Source organism: Muscardinus avellanarius (genome assembly GCF_963383645.1).
Source record: "Muscardinus avellanarius genome assembly, chromosome: X".
Taxonomy (NCBI): Eukaryota; Metazoa; Chordata; class Mammalia; order Rodentia; family Gliridae; genus Muscardinus; species Muscardinus avellanarius.
Window position 1 is genome coordinate 96,612,025 of NC_137792.1, and position 25,394 is coordinate 96,637,418.

The 25,394-nt window shown below is 35.7% G+C and overlaps 1 protein-coding gene across 1 annotated transcript in view; it reads left to right on the forward strand.

The window, feature by feature from the left end:
* Positions 1-3,937: 3,937 nt before the first annotated feature.
* ACSL4 (acyl-CoA synthetase long chain family member 4) overlaps positions 3,938-25,394 on the forward strand; it is a gene marked incomplete at its 3' end in the record, with an annotated part of 42,701 nt that continues 21,244 nt past the window's right edge. Inside the window, exons 1-9 of the mRNA XM_080719280.1 lie at positions 3,938-4,303; positions 4,538-4,715; positions 6,385-6,494; positions 10,940-11,078; positions 13,723-13,873; positions 14,030-14,153; positions 18,951-19,022; positions 23,533-23,672; positions 25,045-25,217. Coding sequence (XP_080575406.1) covers positions 3,953-4,303; positions 4,538-4,715; positions 6,385-6,494; positions 10,940-11,078; positions 13,723-13,873; positions 14,030-14,153; positions 18,951-19,022; positions 23,533-23,672; positions 25,045-25,217 — 1,438 coding nt within the window. The 5' untranslated portion in view covers positions 3,938-3,952. The remainder of the gene's footprint in view (positions 4,304-4,537; positions 4,716-6,384; positions 6,495-10,939; positions 11,079-13,722; positions 13,874-14,029; positions 14,154-18,950; positions 19,023-23,532; positions 23,673-25,044; positions 25,218-25,394) is intronic.

The following is a 25,394-nucleotide window of genomic DNA, read 5'->3' on the forward strand; positions in this document are numbered from 1 at the left end:
TTCTCCTTCATGGCTTGTTAAGCCTCCTCTACCCTAGCAGCTCTGCCTTTTGATTTTATATTTGTATTTTCATACCCATGGAAGATTTTATTCAAATGGAGGACCCATGATGCCATCAACACTACCAGAAAGAATCTGAAAACCTTGGAACAAAATGATCTCTCTGGTCTCTCTGTGCCTGAATGTTCTTTGACCATTTTCTACTATGTGTTTGTATCTGTGTGTTTCTCTACTAAGCACTGAAGAACATGTAGAAGGCATTTCCCTCTAGCCAAGGCTTCAAACAAAGACATATAAGAGATTAAATATATATACCATCATGAATGACTAAAATATGGTACAGTTTGAATCCAAATAAATTATTAGCTTTTCAGAGGCTGTTTTCTTATTCTTTATCTTCATCCCTAAGTCTGACAATTTCTCATTTGAGGGTGGTTTGTATTCACCCCTTAGGGGCATTTTATAAATTAAAAGACGGTTTTTGTCTTCTGATATTGTCCCTAAGAATTTATGTATTCAAATAAGCATTTTTATTTCAAATTAATTAATCTTCTGATACTTTTTTATATGTCCATTAAGATATTGTTACAAATTTTGCATGTAGGTGAATTATCATCTGTGACTAGCTTTCAAGGTGTATTAGAGGGAATTACAAAATCTTTGTTATAAGAAATAAATATTGGGTTTCTTTTTTTTTTTTTTTTTGCAGTACTGGGGATGGAACTCAGGAGCATTCTACCTCCAAGCTATACTGCCAGACCTATTTTTTATTCTTTATTTTGAAACAGGGTCTCATTGAGTTGCAAAGGGCCTAAGTAGATGAGATTGTCTGCAAACCAGGATCCTCCTGTCTCAGCCTCCCAAATGCTGGGATTACAAGCGTGCACCACCACACCTGGCAGAAATAGATATTGGTTTTTGCTAGGGTTGAGGATTGCTAGTCTCTGGTGTATAGTTAATGTATGAAAAAAAATGGTGATAAAGCTGGGTGTGGTGGTGCACGCTTGTAATCCCAGCATTTGGGAAGCTGAAACTGGAGGATTGTGGTTAGCAGACAGACTCAGCTACTTAGTGAGGCTCTTTGCAACTCAGTGAGACCCTGTTTCAAAATAAAGAATAAAAACTAGGGCAGGGGGTGTAGCTCGGAGGTCAAATGTCCCTGGGTTCTATTCTCAGACCCGCAAAAAAAAAGAAAGAAAACAATGGTGATAAAATGAAGTATCAGATTGAATAATGGATATTGTTAATGATATAGGAGCATAGAAAAAGGAAAGCTTATTGTGAACCTGAATAGTCATGAAATTTCTGAAGGAGAGGATTATTAGAAGATGTCTTGCGTAAGTGAACGCTAGGCACTATAATAAGTCACTTAGCATACATTATCTTGAAGAAATGAATGACTAGATTTATCAGAGAGACTGAGAAAGCAATTTCTAGGTGCAGGAGAAAAGAATTTGAAGGAGACCAAGGAAATTATCTGGGCCAGAAATTCTTAGTTTAGGGTTGGTGTCACCCATTGGTGTTCATGGATGGGTTTCATAGAACTCATGAATCCTCTGAAATTGTGCATATCATTTTGTATATTTTTCTGTGGGGCAAGGGATTTATATTTTTATTAGATTCACAATATATTCATCTCCACTAAAAAGTTAAGGCCTACTGATTACAGACAGATGACTTTCTCGAGGTTACACAGCCAGATAGTGGCAGAGATGAGGACTGAAACCCAGTGACTAATCGTTTCTTGCTCATTTCACCACACTCAGATGAAGTATATTCACAAAGGTACAGGTAGGATTAAGTTCCCATTTTGTAGTAATCAATGTAAAAACAACTAGTCTGGTGTCAGTCAAATGACGTCTATTAGTCTGTTTTCCTAAAAGTTGCAGAAAGATGTGTATCAGGTTGTCTTTGAAGTGAACTGGTATTTTAAGAGTTAAAATACCCTGCCACTGACCAAAATAGCTTTCGCAACTGAAGGCTGATTTCCTGAGAGATACTATCCCCAAGGCTGTTTCTGCAGATTCTTTCCAATAGCATTGTTTTTCTGACCTCTAGTGGCCCCTTGTTTTCTGCCTGATCAAACTAAAATTATTTTTGCCTAGCCAGGTGTGGTGGTGCATGGCTGTATCCTAATTCTTGGGAGGCTGAGAAAGGAGGATCACAAGTTTGAGGCAGTTTAGCAAGACCTTCTGTAAACCTGGGAGACCCAGGTTCAAACTAAAAGAAAAAACAGGGCTGGGAGTGTAGCTCAGAGGTAGAACACCGCCTGGGTTCAATTACTAGTACAAAAATTACTTTAAGGTCCAAATGAGTGATGAGTGCATGTATGCATCTACCAACTTATACCCCACTAAGTTATATGACAACAGTACACCAATAAAAATTATTTTGATTAACATGTATTGATTATGTATATATATATGTATATATATATATATATATATATATATATATATATATATTATTTTGCCTAATTGGTCAATCCTGTACTACCATCACCTATTTAACCAATATATATCCTGTGCCTCAATCAGGCTAGTGTACTTGCTATTTGTACTCCCTACTCTCCCAAAGTCCTGTCATTCCCACCTCTGGATTTTTTTTTCATGTGATCTCCCAGCCTGGATTGCCCTCCATTCTTCCTCCACTTTCAGAAACCTAATATAAGGTCCAGCTTAAATTTAAGCTCTACAAAGCCTCTGCTAGTTACTCAAAGCCTCTGCTAGTTACTTTGCACTCCCTTGGAACTCGTTTTGTGCCTATTGCTTGTACTGCACACCACAGCATTCAGCTATGTATTACCCCAGTGCTTTTCAGTGGAAATGCTTTAGCCGTCTCTCCCACTTGGGAGTGGGGTTCTGGACATCCCTACTGCTTGCTTCAGCCAAAGAAACTTCAATTTAGTATTAAATATGGATAGTCTGCCTGAGGTTATATTTGAAGAAAGAGTTTTTTTTCTGGCTTCCTGTATTACAACCCCCCAAGTTTGAAAAAAATATGTCTTATGTGCTAATTTCCTCTGAAGTATTACCTCATAATAGGCGAGGGCCAGGACTTAATATTACTTTATGCTTATACTACTCCTCCCAGGCAACTGATGTAATTTTGACTACAACATGAAAACTTGGGAAAGTGATATTACAATAGTATTGCTCATATTTTAGGAATAGGAGATAGTGATCAGCAATGTCTCAGAAATCCATCTCAGTGAAGAACTCAAAATAATTTTTCTGGGTTGTTCTTTGTGGAAAAAAGCCTAAATTGGTTGTTCTACCCCCTTTTGGATAGAAAACCTAATCCTATTTAAAGCTCTCTGGTATATATCAGACATTTTATCATGTAGACTATATAAATATATACTTATATATTATGTACACACATATATATGTACATACGCTCACATATATGTATGAATATATATGAGAAGCCTAATTATTGGCATCCCCTGACCTCCCAAAGTTTGGCCACACTTAAATATGGTCATGCATTCATGTGAGAATTAGTGTAACCCACTTGACTTGCAGAATGATGTTCAGTTCACCTAAAAACCCAGAAAAAATTAGATTCAGAAGTTGGTGCACCAGATAACATGTATATCAATAATGATTGCAAATGAAAAATGTCTTTCAGACCAGTTATTTCAGCTTTCTGTATTAAATCAATTATATGAACTAATAAAGAGCTGATGATTTAAATAAGTGATGCTATCAACCTGCTAATCCTCTCATTTTGTTTTTTTCCCCTGCTCTCTGCCTGGTTTATTGTCTTCACCTACAGGTGTCCTTTATTGTCGGCTTCCAAAGATTACTAACTTTTATCTATATCACTAAACCTGAACTGCCTTGGCGCTACTGCTTCTTTCACTGCTGCTTCCATTGTTGCCTTCTTTAAGGCTCTCAGAAGCCAAAGAATAACAAGACATAAACGTCATTTTAGAAGCCTTTCCACTATGAAACTTAAACTAAATGTGCTCACCATTATTTTGCTGCCTGTCCACTTGTTAATAACAATATACAGTGCCCTTATATTTATTCCATGGTATTTTCTTACCAACGCCAAGAAGAAAAACGCTATGGCAAAGAGAATAAAAGCTAAGCCCACTTCAGACAAACCTGGAAGTCCATATCGCTCTGTCACGCACTTCGACTCACTAGCTGTCATAGACATCCCTGGGGCAGACACTCTGGATAAATTATTTGATCATGCTGTATCCAAGTTTGGGAAGAAGGACAGCCTTGGGACCAGGGAAATCCTAAGTGAAGAAAATGAAATGCAACCAAATGGAAAAGTTTTCAAGAAGGTAAAGCATTTTTGTGCTTCCCATTCTTTAATGTACATTTTGCTTTATCATAAATTGAGCGCATTTTTAATATACTGGCATTCTATTGGAGTGCTATGTGACTAACTCTAAGAAGGTGTTCCTGGCTTCTGTATATTCGCCTAAGGGCATCTTTAGAGTTCTGCACTTTTAATAGCATCTTAATTGCTTATTTGAGTAAACATACTAATATTTGAAAATGTCTCATTTTAACAGTTAATTCTTGGAAATTACAAATGGATGAACTATATCGAAGTGAACCGCAGAGTGAATAACTTTGGTAGTGGACTCACCGCACTGGGACTAAAACCAAAGAGCACGATTGCCATTTTCTGTGAGACCAGAGCTGAGTGGATGATTGCAGCACAGACCTGCTTTAAGTACAACTTTCCTCGTAAGTATCTTGTGTTTTGTAAAAGGGAGAGAGAGGGGTTTGTTTAAATGTGAACATTTAAAGTACTTGCCTAATATGCTCAAAGTCCTGAGTTTGATCCCCAGCACCACAAAACAAAGACCCTGAAACAAAATAGATGTCCTTTAGCCAATTTCTATATGAATTATATCTATAAAACAGTATGTAATATTGTGGCTAAAAGATATACAATGACTCCTGTCAGTGATTACTTCTAAGAGCTAATATGGGGATTGGCAATTTAATGGGCATAATTAAGAACTTTACTTTTTTTGGAAATGAATTGTACCTATAAAATTTTTGTGTTTGAAGCGTATGGGCTTTAGAGGTGTTACACAAAATAGTGAAAACAACAACAACAACAACAAAAAACATTACTTAGGATAATTGTAGTTTATTGCTTCATTTGGGGGGCTTTTATTTACTTACCACATTTTGTATGTGAAATAAGCACATGACAGCTTGAGCTGACATTAGAGAGGATAGGTACAAAGTAAAATTGGCTATATTTCTGATTTGTAAGCATTTCTTCCCATTGTGTAAGAAATATTTTTTAAAAAATTGAGTCCAGAGCCGGGCGTGGTGGCGCACGCTTGTAATCCCCGCGCTTAGGAGGCGGAGACAGGAGGATCGTGCAGGTTCGAAGCCAGCCGCGCGCGCTGGCTTAGGAGACCCTGTTTCCAAAAATGAAAATGTAAAAATAGGTCTAGGAGTGTAGCCCGGAGGTAGAAGGGCTTCCAGGAACCCCAGTACCACCAAAAAAAAAAAAAATTGAGTCCAGAGAAATGCCTGTCACACATTAATCACTCAGTTATTTTGTTGAATGAAGTAGAACATAGCAGGTTTAGTGAACAAATCAAATATTGCATTTCAAACAAAAAACAGGTAACATGGAAATGATCCATTATGTACACTTTGCCCAAATTCATTAATCAATAGTGAAAATTTGCTGTTCTTAACTATTACTGTTTCTGCCTACCAACAAAGTTCTGAATTTCCATGAAAGTTTTAAGTTTAGCAGACATCCTCTGACTGCAGCTGATCTTGGTTTCAGTTTATGTTATCTTTAGTATTTCCTAAGGAGTAGATTTTCTTGGCCCTTCCAGGTAAGGTATGAAAGTGATCAATCAGAATTGGAAATTAGATCCATTGAAAAAAGCTTCCTGGAAGGAATCTGAATATTACTTGTGAATGATTTTCTGACATGAAATCCTCAAACTTTTAAATAATATTGATTTATTCTTTGAGGCCATGACCAATGGATATATGTGTCACAAGGGAGCCCTTTTGGGCTGACTTTGACTTGAAGTAAAAGTCCAGCCAGGACCTGATGGTCTTGAGCATCTGAGTTGATTGATTTTGACCAGTGATGGCCCTTTCAGTATTTCAGATTTAAAAAGTTAGAGTGGATTGGGATGTAGCTCAGCAGTAGAACACTTGCTTAATATGCATGAGGCCCTAGGTTCCATCCCTAGCAAACAAAAAAAGTCAGATACCTGGGAAATTATAAAGACAATTTTGAAGAAACAGGGGAATCTCTGGAATAAAATAAAAGTATGAAATATCTTGGTGTGTTAGTGTACCTATTATTAAAGACTGATGACTAATATCTTTCTAACAAATATTTATTGTTGCGTTTTTTATTATATAGTTGTGACTTTATATGCCACACTTGGCAGCGAAGCAGTAGTTCATGGATTAAATGAATCTGAGGCTTCCTATCTGATTACTAGTGTTGAACTTCTGGAAAGCAAACTGAAGGTAAATATAAGATTATTTAACTTAAATTTATTTTTAATCTAAGACATAAATACATAAAAATTATATATATATATATATATATATATATATATATATATATATGTGATCCCTTGTGATGTTTCAGTACACACATATATAATATTTAACTCAGGTTAAATGTATCTATCTCCTCAAACATCATTTCTTTATGGTGAAAACTTTCAGTATACTTTCTTTTAGCTTTTTGAAATATAGAGTACGTGATAATTATATATAGTCATTTTACTGTGCAGTGGCATACCAGACTTTCTATCTCTTGTCCAACTGTAACAACGTCCATTGATCAACCTTTTTTGATCCTTCCCTCCCTCCTACTCCACTTAGCCTCTCGTAATCACCATTTTACTCTCAACTCTTATGAGATCAACTTTTTTGGATTCTGCATATGAGTAAGATCATGCAACCTTTTTCTTTTGCTGTGCCTGACCTATTTTACTTAGCATAATATCTTCCATGTTTAACCATATTGTTGCACATAAAAGAATTTCATTATATTTATAGGAGAATAACATTTCATTGTGTATATGTACTATATTTTCTTTTTTATAGTATTGGAGATCAAAGCTAGGAGCACTATTATTACTAAGCTATCCCTCAGCCCTTTTTATTGTTTTGAGAGGTCATGCTAAGTTGCTCATTCTGGCCTCAAACTTGTGATTCTCTCATCTCAGCATCTTGAGTCTTTGTTAATACAGAAGTGCACCACTGTACTTTTGGCTGTATCATATTTTCTTTATCCATTCAACCATTGATGGACACTTAGGTTGTTTTAATTTCTTGGCTATTATAAATAATGCTACAATGAACATGGGAGTGCTGATGTCTCTTTGAGATACTGATTTAATTTCCTTTGGATATATACCCAGCAGTTAGTGAGATTGTACTAATTTACATTCCCACCAACAGAGAACAAGGGTTTCCTTTCCTCCATATCCTCAACAACATGTATCTTTAGTTTTTCTGATGTCATTCTGATATAGCATAATGGTTTTAATTTACATATCTCTGATGATTAGAGATTTTGAGCATTTTCCATATACTTGTCTTACCTTTTATTGGTGTCATCCTCAATTTCTTTCATCAGTGCTTTAAAACTTGCATTGTGGAGATTGTTCACATCTTTGGTTAAATTTTTCTCAATGCATTTTGCTTTTTCATAGCTATTCAAATGAGATTGAATTCTTGATTTTTTTTAGATAATTCACCTTGGCATATAGAAATTCTGCCAATTTTTAGCCGGGTGTGGTGGTGCACGTTTGTAATCTCAGCATTTGGGAGGCTGAGACAGGAGGATCACAGTTCATGGACAGCCTCTGATACTTAGTGAGGTCCTTTGCAACTCAGTGAGACCCTATTTCAAAATAAAGAACAAAAAGTAAGGTTGGGCGTATAGCTCGGAGATAGAATGCCCCTGGGTTCCATTCCCAGAACCGCAACAAAAAAAGAGAAAGAAATTCTGCCAGTTTTTGTGTTGATTTTGTTTTCTGCAATGTTGCTAATTTCATTTATTATTTCTAAGGATTTTTTGTTGGAGTTTGTTTGTTATATAATATACAACATATTTGTATATATTGATATATAAGATCATATCATCTTCAGACAGACATTTTGACTTATTTTTCAATTTAGATTCCCTTTATTTCTTTATCCTGCCTAATTGCTCTGGCTAGGATTTCCAGAACCATAATGAATAAAAAGAGTGAAGCTGGGCATTTTTGTCTTGTTCCAGATCTTAGAAACAAAGCTTTCAGAATCTTGCCATTCATGATAATGTTACCTGTTGGCTCATTATAAAAGTCCTTTATTATATTAAAGTACATTCCTTGAATACCTTAATTCATTCAGCATTTTAATTATGAAACAGTGTTGAATTTGTCGAATGCATTTTTTGCATTTATAAAGATGGTCATATGGATTTTGTCCTTTATTCTGTTGACATGATATATCTTATTTATTGACTTACATATATTGAACTATTTTTAACTCAGTTCATCTTAGTAAATAGTCTTTTTAATGTGCAAATAGATTTGGTTTCCTTGTATTTTGTTGAGAGTTTTTACATCTATGTTCATCAGAGATATTGGTCTGCAGTTTCCTTTTTTTGTTGTATCCTGTCTGATTTTGGTATAAGAGTTATGCCAGTTTTATGAAATGTGTTTAGAAGAGTTCTTTCCCCTTTGATTTTTGGAATAATTTAAGAATAATTGATATTATTTCTTTAAATGTTTGTTAGAACTCATCAGTGAAGTCATCTGCCCCTGGGCTTTTTTCTTTTCTTTTTTTTTTTTTTTTGCGGGTCTGGGGATGGAACCCAGAGGCATTCGACCTCCGAGCTACACCCCCTGCCCAATTTTTTTATTCTTTATTTTGAAACCGGGTCTCACTGAGTTGCAGAGGGCTTCACTAAGTAGCTGGGGCTGTCCGCGAACCGCGATCCTCCGGTCTCAGCCTCCCAAATGCTGGGATTACAAGCATGCGCCACCACGCCCGGCTCCCCTGGGCTTTTTTCTAGGACTTGAGAATTTTATTACTTATTCAATCTCATTACATGTTGTTGTATTGTTACATGTTCAGGAATTCTATTTATTCTTAATCTACTCTTGGTAACTTGTGTGTGTCCAGGAATTTGTTCATTTATTCTAGCTTATCGAATTTGTTGGCATATATAGCTGTCCATATTAATCTCTAATTATGCTTTGTATTTTTTGTGTGTCATTTGTATGTAGCGCTTCCCTTCTGGTCTCTGATTTTGTTTGTATCTTCTTGCTTTCTTAGTCCATATAAGGATTTTATTTATTTTGGGTAACCAACTTTTTTTTTTTTTTGGTGATACTGGGGATGGAACCCAGGGGCCTTCTACCTCTGGGCTACACTCCCAGACCTATTTTATATTTTATTTGGAAACAGGGTCTCTTATGCCAGCTGAGGCTGGCTTTGAACCTGTGCAATCCTCCTGTCTCAGCCTCCCAAGCGCGGGGATTACAAGCGTGTGCCACTACGTCCGGCTATAACCAACTTTTTGTTTCATTGTTCATTTGTAATTTTTTAGTTTCTATTTAATTTATTTCTGCTCTTATTTTTATTATTGCTTTCCTTGTATTAATTTAGGATTTGGTATGTTCTCGTTTTTTAGTTCTTTGAGATGTATCAACTGATTATTGTTTTTTAAGATCTTTCTACTTTTTTTTGAGGTATTTGGGAAGGAACCTCCGAGCTACACCCCCAGCCCTATTTTTTATTCTTTATTTTGAAACAGGGTCTCACTAAGTTGCAGAGGGCCTCACTAAGTAGCTGAGACTGTCCATGAACCGCAATCCTCCTGTCTCAGCCTTCTTTCAACTTTTCTCATGTAGACATTGATTACTATAATCTTCCTTCCTTGTATTACTTTTGTTAGATCCTATAGGTTTTGGCATGTTGTGTCTCCATTTTGTTTCAATATATTTTTAAATTCCTTTCCTAATTTCTTCTTTGTTTCGTTTTTAAGGAGTAAGTTGTTTAATTTTTTTTTTTTTTTTTTTTTGGTGGTACTGGGGTTCCTGGAAGCCCTTCTACCTCCGGGCTACACTCCCAGACCTATTTTTACATTTTTTTTTATTTGGAAACAGGGTCTCCTAAGCCAGCGCGCGCGACTGGTTTCGAACCCGTGCGATCCTCCTGTCTCCGCCTCCCAAGCGCGGGGATTACAAGTGTGCGCCACCACGCCCGGCAAGTTGTTTAATTTTAATGTATTTTCTGTATTTCCTTTATTTTTTTTTTAGTACTGGGAATGGATCTGAGGGGCATTCTACCTTCAAGCTACACCCCCAGCTCTATTTTTTATTCTTTATTTTTTGAATCAGAGTCTCGCTGATTTTTATGTTTGAACAAGGTCTCTCTGAGTTGAGAAGGGCCTTGCTAAGTAGCTGAGGCTGTCTGCAAACCTTGATCCTCTGGATATAGCTTCCTAGCCCCTTTTTATTTTGAAACAGAGTCTCACTAAATTGCCAATGAAGCATCCCAAGTACTGGGATTACAGGCATGTGCCACTGCACCCCGCTCATATAGGTATTCCTATCAGTGAAATTTTCTTTTCTTTCCTTTTTTTTTTTTGTGGCACTAGGGACTGAACCCACAGGCATTCTATCTCCAAGCTACTTTCCCAGCCCTTGTTTTTAATTCTTTATTTGAAAACAGGGTCTCACCAAGTTATGGAGGTCCTAACCGAATAGCTGAGGCTGGCCATGGACCTATGATCCTTCTGCCTCAACCTCCCAAGTACTAGGATTACAAGCATGCATCACCATGCCCAGCTTGAAATTTTCTTTTAATTCATTAAGATTCACTGATAGGACCAGGATATGTTCAATAATTGAATTTTTATTGGGGGCCCAAATTTATTAACTGATTTTGTTTCTGCTCAACAGACAGCCCTATTAGATATCAATTGTGTTAAACATATCATTTATGTGGATAATAAGACTATCAATAAAGCAGAGTATCCTGAAGGATTTGAGATTCATAGCATGCAATCAGTAGAAGAGTTGGGATCCAAGCCAGAAAACTGTAAGTAAAGCAGTTAAAATAAATTTACTCATATATTCGAGTTTTGTTATTTCAGAAGGTTAGGAAAAGAAGTGACATGAGTGAAAACACTAATGTTCATTGATTAAAAATATTTAAAAACTGTGAAAACCATATATAATTAATATTCTTCTGTCTCTTTCTCTTTAAGAAGTTAAACATTGTTTAAATTTGATGAAATAGATGGGTTGTAATAAATGGTTCAAAGTGTATAGCAGTTTCTGCCAAAATTTAAAAAAAAAACAAAACAATAAACTGGGCATGGTAGTGCATGCCTGTTAATCCCAGACAGGAGAATTAGAGGTTCAAGGTCAGCTTCAGCAACTTAGCAAAACCTTGCTTCAAAATTAAAAGTAAAAAGAGATGGGGATGTAGCTCAGAGGCAGAATGCTACTGGGTTTAATCCCAACACAAGAAAGAAAGGAAGGAAGGAAGGAAGGAAGGAATAATAGCCTTCTAATTTGGATTTCTAAAAGAAAATTTCCATTATGTAATTTTTTTCCCAGTAATGAGGATTGAACCCAGGGGCATTCTACTTCCAAGCTACATCTTCAGAACAATTTTTATTTTTTATTTTAAAACAAGTTCTCACTAGGTTGCTGAGAGCCTCACTAAATTTCTGAGGTTATCTTTGAATCTGTGATCCTCCAGTCTCAGCCTTTCAAGTGCTGGGATTAAAAGCATGTGTCACCATGCCCAGCTTAGGTAAAAGAATGAGTGCTTTGATTTATTCTACCACTGATGGAGTAGTTGGTATGCATTTGAAACAAGTGAATGTACCTAGTAGCAAAGTTGTTCATCAGGACAGAGAATTGAGGAAAGTTATATTCTATCAGAATAGTTTTCTTCTTGCATTGAATATGAAGGTCACAGTGCTGTACTAGATGAGGAAAAGATTCATTTTGGCAGGAGAAAATGTTGGTTGAACCTCTCCTCAGCCTCTGAATATTTTACCATTAGAGAATATACATGTATTTACAATAACAGGTATAGATTATAACTTTCTACCTTGTGGTGAGACTGGCAGAATCTGTCTTGGATTTTTATCCTATTTGCAAATGAATAAAACGAGCCTGCCAAATTTCTTCAGATATAAAGGATAATATTATAATTCTTCAAATTAGTTCAGATATAAAGGACAATATTTTACTCACAATGGTAACAGTAGCCAGAGTATCATATCAGTATTTGTGTCATAGAAGAGGAACTTGGAGATTAGGTAACTCAGATATTTTATTATCTTTATTATACTGGACAGTAAGCACATCTGTGCTTTGTTCTGGAAAGAGAGGCCATCTCTGTGCAAACATCTTTGCAAAGATGGTCTGGGGCAAAGTTAGTGCCTCTGTAATATGTGCAGAAAAACAAGAGGCCAATGGAAACTTGCCTCTCAATATCAGGTTTACCCTTGAAGATCAAGGCTTAATTGACTGGGAAGTCCTGCTTGGTAGGGATCTGTTGCCAGTTCTGCTCATTCACTTATGGGTGTTGGTACAGAATCTCAAGGGATATCAGTCCTCAAAATTGGGTTTGAGAAATAATATGACAGTCCTTATATCTTACTAAGTCCTGCTCATCTCTAGGATATATAGGAGACATATATTTTTGTGGTATTTTACCGAAGTAAACAATTATTATTATGATACTTTTCGCACGTTTATTAAAATGAGCATATGGTGTCATTTTGTGTACTTACTGAAGAACTTGACATATCTATTGCTACAGATTTAGTTCATCATTCGAGGAGATACACAGTCACTATTTGGTATATGAACAATGAGAGATCCGTTAAGAAGCATTAGATTTAGCAGTTTAACTACATCTTTCATTGTTTCAGTGGTGCATCTTGGATTTTAGAATTCTTATTTTAACTGATGTATAGAATGTGATTAACTTTTGTAAATAGTTTTTTTTATTCTGATACTCTTCTTAAACTGTTATTTAATTCTGATAGCATATCTACTATTCGTATCTACTTTGTTATATTCTAGGACAGAAAGGAAAGGAGGTCACTGAGTTAACATGATATACTATCTTGAAAGCAGAAGCTCCAGTGTGCTGTTTAAAACCTAGTACCTTAGAATTTTAGAGTTGAAGTCACCTTAAAGATCTAGTACAGTCATTTTCAATAGGCAGTATGTGTGAGTCAGTTATAGAGCTTTTTATTCTATCCCAGACACATTGAATGCAAATTGCAGAAACGGGATTTGGAAATAGTATTTTGTTTAAACTCTGGAGGTAATTCTGATGCCTACCAGTGGTTAAAAACTACAATCTCACTCATCAAAGTTATTTTAGAGGAAAGAAACCTGAGGTCTGAGGAGCTTAGATACAATACTGCATCCTGATTCTCCAAAGCTCTAGGAATCGTTTCATAACACTGCTCAATATACAACACTGGGAAGAGGCATGAGTAGATAAGGTTATTAAGCTAAACACCCAGAAAATGGGCCAAATTGAGCTTGAAGTTTTCATCATGGCTAATCAGATTGTGATAACCATTAATTTGATTATCCATATGTAGTATTTTCTTTCAATTGTTTATCATTATACAGAATAAAAATATTATTGCCTGGTGATTTTGTTTTCAAACTTAAGAAAATGTGGTGCTTTTTTATTAATTTAGCAGGCATTTCTCCAAATAGACCATCTCCTTCAGACATGGCCATTGTCATGTACACCAGTGGTTCTACTGGCCGACCAAAGGGAGTGATGATGCATCATAGCAATCTGATAGCTGGGATGACAGGACAATGTGAAAGAATACCTGGACTAGGGTAAGAGAGAATCACCCAGCTTTATTCCTAGATATACAGAGCTTATGTTCAGTATTCTCTAAACTCAATCTATATTAAAATAATAAAGTCATCGATGTTTCTGATTTACAATGTATTTTCAAGAATACTTAAAATGTTTATCTTCTTTTGTTTTAGACCAAAGGACACATATATTGGCTATTTACCTTTGGCTCATGTGCTAGAATTGACAGCAGAGATATCTTGCTTTACCTATGGCTGTAGGATTGGATATTCTTCTCCACTTACCCTATCGGATCAGGTGACAAACTTTTCAGTACTTGGGCATGATCATATGAAATTAGATTCTTTGGCACATTACTAAATATGCCAGGTGTGGCGGCACATGCTTGTAATTCCAGTATTTGGGAGGCTGAGAAAGGAGGATCATAGGTTCTGTGCTACCCTGGGCTACTTAGTGAGCCCACTAAAACTTAGTGAGACCCTGTTTCAAAATAAAAAATAGGGCTGGGAGTGTAGCTTGGAGGTAGAATGCCCCCAGGTTCAATCCCCAGTACCAAAAAAGCAAAATAAAAGGAAAAACTAAAATGTGAGATGGTTTAATTCAGTGAAAATTTTCTCTGTGACTTTAAAAATATCTTTCATGAGCAACAGGTAGTTGCGATAAATAGCCCTGGGTATCTGTTATCATTGTTTCAGCTACATAATTTTAAATTATTTTGAAGTAAGTAATCACTTTCATTTTGTTTTACTGTATTAGATTTTTACCCTGGAGGGCTAATAGAAAATATAAATATACTGAGCCTCTTTGACATTACCTAGGACCATTGATGGATCATTTTGGAGCAGATGGGGGGTTTTGGTCCAATATTCCTTTACATTTTCTCTGGTTCTGTGCTATCTAATTCAGTACTTATTACCTGCATCTATAAATGGAAATTATTAATTTTTTAAAATTTGTTTTCTCAACCTGGTGTGGTGGTGCAGGCCTGTAATCCCAGTACTTGGGATGTTGAGAAAAGAAGGTCACAGATTTCAGGTCTGCCCCAGTAATTTAGTGAGATCATCAACTTGACACAAGACTTTGTGTCAGAATAAAGAATCAAAAATGGGCTGAGGGTGTTACTCAAAGGTAGAATACCCCTTGGTACAATCCCCAGTTCAAAAAATTTAGATTTCTCTTTTTATTAGCTACATTTCAAGTTCTCAGGAGCTATATAACCAATGGCTATCATATTGGACCACACAGATGCACAACATTTTCATCCTTTTTGAAAGTTCTTATTGGACAGCACTGTAGCATTACCAAGGGCAACCCTCAACTTATTACACTGAGTCAAGGTTCTCTCTTTGTTAGTCATAGCAGAAAACCCAACAATGGATAGGAAAACTAATGCATTTTAAATACATTCAAAATTACACATCTAATGCCTATTTTCCACAGTTCTGCAATAATTATTTGCTTGAATAGTTGCTACAGGAAAGCCTAATCAAGATAGGTATAGGGGAATAAAGAGCTACAAAGGGATCTGTGGGGCTCAGGGTGCTGAAAGATAAAAGGAGAATAGGTAGGCATAGCTTGATTCCCATGCGGCTCCCCATTCTCATTGCTACAGGCCCAGCAGCTATTTCTCAGGCCCCCAATAGCACCTTTTGTTTGGGAGTCTGATGGAGCATGCCGTTTGTAAGAAGACACATCCTTTTTGCTCATAGTTAGAAATAGTAGTACCTTTTTTATTTTTTATAGAGCTATCAGTTTAGGGAGAGGTTCGTAGATTGTTTGGTAGTAACACAAAAAATTAAGTATATATTTTTATTTATTTGAAACTCCCAACCACCGTTTTGTGTTTGCTTTTTGACTATTTTTCTCAGTAGAACTGGGGATTGAACCCAGGTTCACTCCAGCTCTGAGCTACACTTTCAGCACTGTTTTATTTTTTAATTGGAAACAGAGTCTCACCAAGTTGCTGAGCCTGGCTATAAACCTGTGACCCTCCTGTCTCAGCCTTCTAAGTACAGGGATTACAGGTATACACCGCCATGCCCAGTTGTGTTTTTGCTTTTGATGTATAATTCAAGGCAGAGAAATCTTAAGTGTACTCCTTTATTAATTTTAATACACACTTGTGGATATCTCATAATCACCATCTAGATAAAGAAAAAACAATGTTTTTAGCATTGCAGAATTTCTCTGATTCCCTTCTTAATCATTACCATTCCACAATGAAATTCGAGTATTCCTTCACAGTGTTTCTTTTAATGAGAAAAGGATCTGTTCCAAGCAGCTACCAACTTTGTACTTCAGAGAACACAACCTTATTATAAGGTGGCAATTTGCTACATTTAATTTTACTATACAACTTAGCCCAAAGTTTACATTTAGAATCTGCTAAGATAGTAATAGGATAAATAAACTATCAAATAAACTAATTAATAGAGTTGATTTAATAAAATTGATGTAAACCTCTGGATAAGACTGGGGCTCAAATCATGAAAAAAATTAGAATTGTAATGGTTATATTTTTATTATGTTTTGAGACATGATTTTAAGTGTGTTTTTCTTATGCTCAGAAATGCTAACAAAATGTGAAAATCTTTATAAGCTTTGAGTATATCTTTTCACCTTTTGAGAAAGTTCAGAAGCTGGGGACCCAAACCTTCCCCTTCTCACTGCCTTTCCAAGAACAATAGTCTCATTGTGGGTAAAGAGGGACAGTTGGAGTCTATTGTTGTCTGACTTAAATTTTGTTGTCTATTATCCAAGCTCTAGTACATAGGAAGCTTGTTAAATAAAATTCATACCTAATTTGTAAATGAAATAAAAATGACTCTGAATCATATTAGGAATCTAAAACTCAGAAATCATCCTTACAGCCAAGCGTGGTGGCGCACGCTTGTAATCCCCGCGCTTGGGAGGCAGACGGGAGGATCGCACAGGTTCTAAGCCAGCCGCGCGCGCTGGCTTAGGAGACCCTGTTTCCAAAATAAAAAAATGTAAAAATAGGTCTGGGAGTGTAGCCCGGAGGTAGAAGGGCTTCCAGGAACCCCATTACCACCAAAAAAAAGAAAGAAAGAAAGAAAGAAAGAAAGAAAGAAAGAAAGAAAGAAAGAAAGAAAAGAAAGAAATCATCCTCACATAGGAAATCAGAAAAACACAGAAGACCAGAGGTACCACATTTGAAGGTAGATGAGAACGATGTTGTCATAGTCAGAGTTACTGTGATCATAAGACAACAGAACTGATATTACAGGTTGGGCATCCCTAACCTGAAAATCTGGAATTGAGGATGCTCCATAATTCAAAACTGTTTGAGTATTGACGTGAATAAGGGCTATTCAACCTTTATTACTAAGAATAAGAAAGAACACAAAACAAGGAAGGGCTTTTTGTGGCTCTTGATAGCTTGGAACATCTTTCTATAGTATAAACTGGTCAGTAACACATGGAGGACAGTTCCTATTTGAAAGACTTGAGAGTACATTTTCTTTGTACAGAGCAGCTCCACTTCATGGTATATGTGTGTCTATATAAGTTTCTGTTCACAAGTGTGTACACACATGCATGCACATAAGACATAGGAGTTATTTGATCTCATTTATCTGTAATAAACAAGAGAAAAACACTTTAGAAAAGTAAGAGAAAAGTTGGTTGTTATTGTGGATCACATAACTTTTTAAAATTTTTAATAATTAAACTAGACAACCATTGGTGGGAGGGGGAAGGGAAAACGGGGGCGGGGGGGAGAGGGCACCAAATATAGTTTAAATGTATACTATTTATGTTCAATAAAAAATTTAATTGGTGTATTATAATTGTGCAGGAATGGTGAGATGCTTAAAAGCTAGTTTCCTCCTTCCCTATATCAACACTAACACATGATACATCGAAACTTATAGACTAATAAGTTGCATTACAGATGATTATATTTTATCTCCCTTTTTCAGTGAACATTATCAATTTTTCTACCTACTGATCTGACATTTGGAATCCCAAATAGTATTTATGTGTAGAAAGAAGTGAGTGAGGGTATACATTAATGTGCTTATGTACACATCCCCAATGAGGTTAAAATTAATTTTGTTTTAGTATAAGATTTGCTTTAATCAAGCTTTTTTTTGCAAATAAAAGGTAGCCTGTACAAAAATGTACATTTAAAAAAGTAGCCTGTGCTATATTTGATGATATATTTATACACACATATGATACATATATATGCATATTTTTGCAGCACTAGAGATTTGAACAGAGACATTCTACCTCTGAGCTATACCCCTAGCTTGCATTTATTTATTTATGTATTTATTTATTTATTTATTTATTTATGGATGTTTTGGGCAATACTGGGGACAGTATTCTACCTCCAAGCTAAACCCCAACCCTATTTTTATTCTTTATTTTGAAACAGGGTCTCACTAAATTATGGAGGGCCTCACTAAGCTGAGACTGGCTGTGAACATGTAATCCTCCTGTCTCAGTCTCCCAAGTACTGGGATTATAGGTGTGTACCACTGCCCCAGCTGATGATATGTTGTTAATAATAATCTTTGATTCACCAAGTTATTCCATTCTCTTGTCATCCTTGTCCAAGTTTTTCCACTAAGGAAGACTAAGAAGTACTAGCAGCCATAATCTATAGAATAAATCACTAGAGTATTTATATTTTGAATTTGGAGGTTTTGAGAGTTGTAACATATAAGTCACAGAGCAATGGGAGATCAAATTCCATGTATAGCTTCTTTCTTTGTTGAGGATACCAGTGGGACTCCAGATAATGGAGGGGAAATATCAGCAAAGTTTGAATGGAAAGATAAGAGAGGAGGAAGGCTGATCTTAATGAGGGTCTACATCTGAATATGTGTAAAATTATGAATATGACATGGTTAACCTGGACAACCATTGGTGGGAGGGAGGAAGGGAAAATGGGGGCAGGGGGGAGAGGGCACCAAATATAGTTTAAATGTATACTATTTATGTTCAATAAAAATTGTTAAAAGGAAAAAATAAATAAATTAATTAAATTTAAAAAACTTGAGTTGGGACATTTTTTGCTAAGCTTCATTTCCCTAATTGTTTTTACTTTGTTTTCTTTTAATGTAGTCCAGCAAAATAAAAAAGGGAAGCAAAGGAGACTGTTCTGTACTGAAGCCTACACTTATGGCTGCTGTTCCGGTGAGTATAGCATATGGATATAAACAGAAGAAGGTCACATATAATTTCTTGCTTTCTCTTTACCTTTTATTTATTTTTTATTTATTTATTTATTTATTTATTTATTTATTTATTTATTTTTTGTGGTACTGGGGGTGGAATCCAGAGGCTTTCTACCTCTAGGCTATACTCCCAGCCCTATTTTATATATTTTATTTGGAAACAGGGTCTCACTAAGTTGCTCAGAGCCTCACTAAGTAGCTGAGGCTGGCTTTGAACCCGTGCGATCCTCCTGTCTCAGCCTCCCAAAGCGCGGGGATTACAAGCATACGCCACCATGCCCAGCTTATGCATACATTTTAAAATTACTTTGTTGAAATCGTGGTTAATGCATCCCTTAAATTTTTAGATGTATTGTCAAAGATGAAACAGCAAGTTTCTGAAATATAAACCTACTTATGTTTGCTGATCCGTGAAAGTAGGCAATGAAAATGACCATCTTCCAATTATCTTTTGTCAAAATTGGTCATAATATCTTAAGGCAGGGTATACTCTAAAGATCATTTTTTAATCTCTTAATTGGAAAAAAAAAGCAATGAGGAAACCGCAGCCTAGAAAGCTGAGGTAGCATTTCCAAAGTTCTGGAGCTGGTTACGGATAGAACTGAGTCTAGGATGCAAACCTCCTGATCTTCCTATGGTGAATTAGGAAAGCTAAGATGGCTGCTGTTCTATCATTCTCTCATCTAAGCTCTATCATTTTGAGAGAGCTCTCAAAATAAAAAATTTATTCTGCTTGTTCAAAATTCTTATGTGTAATACTGCCTTGAAAAAAAAACAAATCTTGAATTTTATAGCCTAGAAATGCTGCATTTCAAAACATTAATGTTTCAAATTCATATAATCAGATATGTTCTAGCACTTACATGTTGGTAAACCCAAAGAGACTATATCATTACTGCTTATATTAAGATCAGACTTTATTTATTTATTTATTTTTTGGTGGTACTGGGGTTCCTCTCCCAGACCTATTTTTTATACTTTTTTGATTTGGAAACAGGGTCTCTTAAGCCAGCTGAGGCTGGCTTTGAACCTGCGTGATCCTCCTGTCTCTGCCTCCCAAGCATGGGGATTACAAGCGTGCGCCACCATGCCCAGCCAAGATCAGACTTTAAATTTTATACCTATATATTTTACAGAATTATTTTTGCACATGGGAAATCTGAGATTAGATAGCAAGACATGCAGCCCAAGTTTTTTTGTATTTGTGGTACTGTGTATTAAACCCAGGGACATTCTACCTCTGAGCTATACCTCCAGTTCTATTTTATTCTTTAAATGTTGAAACAGGGTCTCACTCAGTGGCTGAAGGCCTCTCTAAATTGCTGAAGCTAGCTGCACAAACCTGAAGTCCTCCTCTTTATCCTTCCAAGTATTGGGATTATAGGCATGTGTCCCACACCCAGCTCAGTCCTTGTTTTTCTAAGCATTGTGTATGAAAAATACTTTTATTACTATTTTTAGCTTCTAATTACAAAATTACTAAATAATCAAAGAATTCAAATGGGTCAGAGAAGGTTTTAACTTTTTATTTAGAAGAGCTGTAGAATTCAACAAGTTTTCAAATTGAAAGGTGAGCCTTGTAACCAGAAATTTTATAAAATGTTGTTAGGGAATTCAAAAGTAACACTTATTATGTTAGGGTTAATCCCCCCCTAAGACTCTATTAAATGGTCCCTTTTTTCTCCATCTTTTCTTTCTTTTCTTTACTTTTTTTTCTTTTATTTTCAGTACTCGGGATGGAACCCAGGGACATTCTGCCTTTGAGCCACACCTCAGACTTATTTCTTATTCTTTATTTTGAAGCAGGGTCTCACTGAATTGCAAAGGGCCTCTAAGTAGAAGATGAGGCTCTCCACAAACTGTCATCCTCCTGTCTCAGCTTCCCAAATGCTGAGATTACAAGCATGCATCACCATGCCTGGCTCCCATCTTTTCTTATAAAATGGAAACCTGCCTGAAATCATATACCTTATAGGTGGTAGAATCAAAGCTAGCTTGAACTTGACTACTCTGATATCAAAGCCTTCTTAACCACTATGACTGTTTATTTTGGACCATATTGTTTTGAAAAACAATGTAATATACTGGCTTTATTACTCAAAGTACAGGACCTTCTAGTAAAGATAACAAAGGGAGGGAGTAGGACCAAAGTATCAAGGTAGGTTTCATTTTAGCCTGATGGATAAGCAGGTGCCAGCAGATAGGCTGTTTATCCTCTAATTGTCTATCATCTGTTCTTCCCTGCACTACTACGTGTCTTGGAAGACTACCTTCTATAGATGAACTTCCAGAGCTTCCTTGCCTTGTAATTTCTGATTGGTCAGCCAATTGGAAGTGCTCCTGAAAATTCAGAGGGTGGAAAGAAAGAGATATGCCTGCATATTCATTACCTCTATTCCTTCCCTGCTGGGCTGAGAGTTTGGTCTTTGGCAAGCACCTACCGGACAGTTAGAAAGAGCTCAACTCTTTTCAGTTAGCTATAACCAGGTATTTTCCACGACTACAGTCTTTATCCAGGTTCCAGTGATACTCTCCTATTACTTCTTCAAGTCTGGAGATAGTAAATGGTCCTCTGTGTGTGATTCAATTGTCAGTTTTCACCAAACTTTTTTGATTTTCTTAATATTCCCACTTCTCTAAAAACAGTTTTTAAAAGAAAGAATCTCTTTCTTGAGAATGGTTTTGATTGTATTTTCTGGGTTTGTTTTATTCCTGGATAAGAATAAAAGATGAATTTCTACTAATATTCATAATGTAAGGATTTAAAATAAATTACTACTTATAAACAGTGACTCTGTTGAACATCGTGTAACATTGGTTTTAGATAAAACATGATTTGATGAGCTAAGTGATGAGCTATGTGCCAACTTGTCACAATTATGTCTTGTTACTCACTGAGGCCTTTCCACACCCGTGATTAGTATCTAGTGTTGGAAAAAGCAGTGGAAGTGGTTCTCACGTGTCTTTCTTACTCCTGTGCACTTGCTTTTGTGTGTGTGTGATTTAGGATCTCATATTCTTTTAAGAAGGAAGTGATAGGACATTAAAGTGGGGTTTCTCAGTCATAGATCTTGGAAAATATTTTAGTTATACAATCATGATTCCTTTGGTGGAAATGGAGAAAACAGTCATTCGTCCGTACTAATTGCCGTTGGAGCCTTTTAAAAAGATGGTTCTGCTGACCTCATTTGTGAGTGGCTTTATTTTCATATTGAAAGAACCATCTGGAAAGTTGTTCATTGTAGCATAACTTAATTTAAACTGATGATTGATACTTGAAGTATTTAGAACCATATATTAATAAACAGGTGAGCTTTATGCAATGATTCTGGTTAATTTGTTCTAGGAAATGTCAAGAAAGCATCATTTAGTGATCAGGCTGTTTTCTGTGTTGTATATATTAGCCTGGGAGTCATTCTATCCTAAATCCTGTCCTACCTATCTCCTATATAGCCATGAACAAGAATCTTATTTTTGTTGTATTTTGCAACCATTTAAATGTAATAGAAAGCCGGGCATGGTGGCGCACGCTTGTAATCCCCGCGCTTGGGAGGCAGAGACAGGAGAATCGCACAGGTTCGAAGCCAGCCGCGTGCGCTGGCTTAGGAGACCCTGTTTCCAAATAAAAAAGTATAAAAAATAGGTCTGAGAGTGTAGCCCGGAGGTAGAAGGGCTTCCAGGAACCCAGCACCACCAATAAATAAATAAATAAATAAATGTAATAGAAATGCCTATATTGCAGGGACATAGGATTTTTAAGAAATTGTAGCACTCTCTGCCATGCCAATAAGAAGGTCACAGGACATAGTAATAAAGAGATAAGTATCAGAATTAGATTCAGTATAGTTGGGTGTTTTGATGCTGTCTGAGAATAAGTAAATTTATTTGAAAGTAGAAGAAATCTTTTGTGGTACTGGAGATTGAATGCAAGGCCATTCTACCTCTGAGCTATATCCCCAGCCCTATTTTATTATTTATTTTGAAACATGGTCTCACTAAGTTGTGGAGGGCCTTGTTGAGTTGCTGAGGCTGGCACAAATCTATAATCCATCTGTCTTAGCCTTCCAAATACTGGGATTGTAAGCATGAAAATTCTCTTTCTGTGAAAGTTTAATGAATTTTCTACTCTAATATTTCCTAAAATTTTAGGTGATCTTAGTGCACATAACTGAAGAAACATCTTTTCCTGTGCTTAGTCTTTTTCAAAATAAACTTTTATTTTATTTTTGATTGACAAGTAATTATATACATGTATATGGTAAAGTGTATTATTTTGATATCTATTACCTTTAATCTTTTTGAAGAAGGGAACCAGTAAAGTTAGTGAAATTAATTCTGTAATAAATAAATATGACATTATTCTAGAAACTTCTACCTAAGATATTATAAATAAGATATCTTCAGTTATAGACTGCCTCAGTATTGGTATAATTCTTTTCAAATTATTAAATTCTTTCTTTATGTTTTAGGAAATTATGGATAGAATTTATAAAAACGTTATGAGCAAAGTTCAAGAAATGAATTACATTCAGAAAACTCTGTTCAAGATAGGGTATGATTACAAATTGGAACAAATCAAAAAGGGATATGATGCACCTCTTTGCAACCTGTAAGTATTTCACAGACCTTGTTATTCAAGCTTTATGTTGTTGTTGTTGTTGTTGTTGTTGTTGTTGTTGTTGTTGTTATTTTTAAGTTAGAGTCTCACTGTGTTGCTCACGCTGCCTCAAACACCAAAGCTCAAATTATCCTTCTGCATCAGCCTTTTGAGTAGCTGGGCCTATGACACATACCACTGTGTCCATACATTGTTTGTTTGTTTTAATCTGAAAGACAAGTAAATGACAAGTTAATTTATTTTGAATATAAATAGTATGATCATAAAGCTTAATTTCTCTTTTATTCCAAATCTCATTACTTACACGATGAGCAAGTAGAAGACCCTGCACTTTGAACTTAGAAATGTAAACAAATTTTAATAATCCAGGAAATATTTTAAGATTTAATTATAAAACTGGGTCTCATGAGCAGAAACTAGAATAGATGTTTAAATCAAGACACTTGAATTTATGAAATTGATCTTAGCCAAAAGGCCAAAAAGTGATGACACTTGAGTTTAAAAAGGATCAGTTCTAACTAAAAAAAAACCCCGATCTTCAAGATTTTTTATTTATTTATTTATTTATTTATTTATTTATTTTATTATTGGGGCAATGTATTCATACATCATAATGGTATAAAAAATACTTTTGTAGACATACATGCACACATCACCCAGTTAGCCCCTACCCGATCCCCACCCCGTTCCCTCCCCATCCCTCCTTCCCATGCTTGGCTTAGTGGTTGACATCCAGTTTTATAGCAATTTATCCAATATTAACGATGATAATCTCACAAAACAGTTTCATTTGTCTGATACCAAGCTTTTGATGACTAAAAGATAACAGTTCAATATTTCTTTTTGTTTTCTTTCTTACCAGAGGATATTTTTTTCTTTTTTTAAGGTGAAACTATTATACATTTGCATGAAGGTTTCTTTTTATTTTTAAAATTATTTTAATTTTGGTTTCAATTTCTCGTGTGTAGGTTCTGATTGATGACATTCATAAAATAGTGTATTAGTAATGTTTATTTTAGATGTGGTACTGGGGTAGAGATGATAAAGCATTTTTCATTAGAAGGGAGATAAGATAGATGACTGTTCCAAAGATAACTTTAAATGTTTTTCCTTTGATATCTTTTTCTTACACTTAACCATATTTGAGAGGAGTTTTGCAATAATGCACATATTTTTAGGGGAGTGGTTGAGAGTTTTTCTGGCTGTTGCTTTAACTGTTCATTACCACCATGATTCTGAAAGTTATATGTTCACCCATACTTGACAAATCTTTCCCACAGATTGTAAATTAGTGTGTCACCAAGAGTAAGTAAAGTAATATGCATACATGTAGTAATGTCATTTACCTTCCATTTTTATCAAGGTTACTCTTTAAAAAGGTGAAGGCTCTGCTGGGTGGAAATGTCCGGATGATGCTGTCAGGTGGGGCCCCACTGTCTCCTCAGACACACCGATTCATGAATGTCTGCTTCTGCTGCCCCATTGGCCAAGGTTATGGACTGACAGAATCATGTGGGGCTGGGACAGTTACTGAAGGTAATCATTGTTGATGTGGCAAATCATTCAGCATTAGCCACTAGCAACAATATCCATTTATATTGTCTTTGGAAATGATGATTTCTTTGTAATGCCTTATAAGTAATATCAGATTTAATGTAAATCTACCCAGTTTAGTTTTATGAATGTTTGTTTAAGAGTACCATGTGTCTCCTT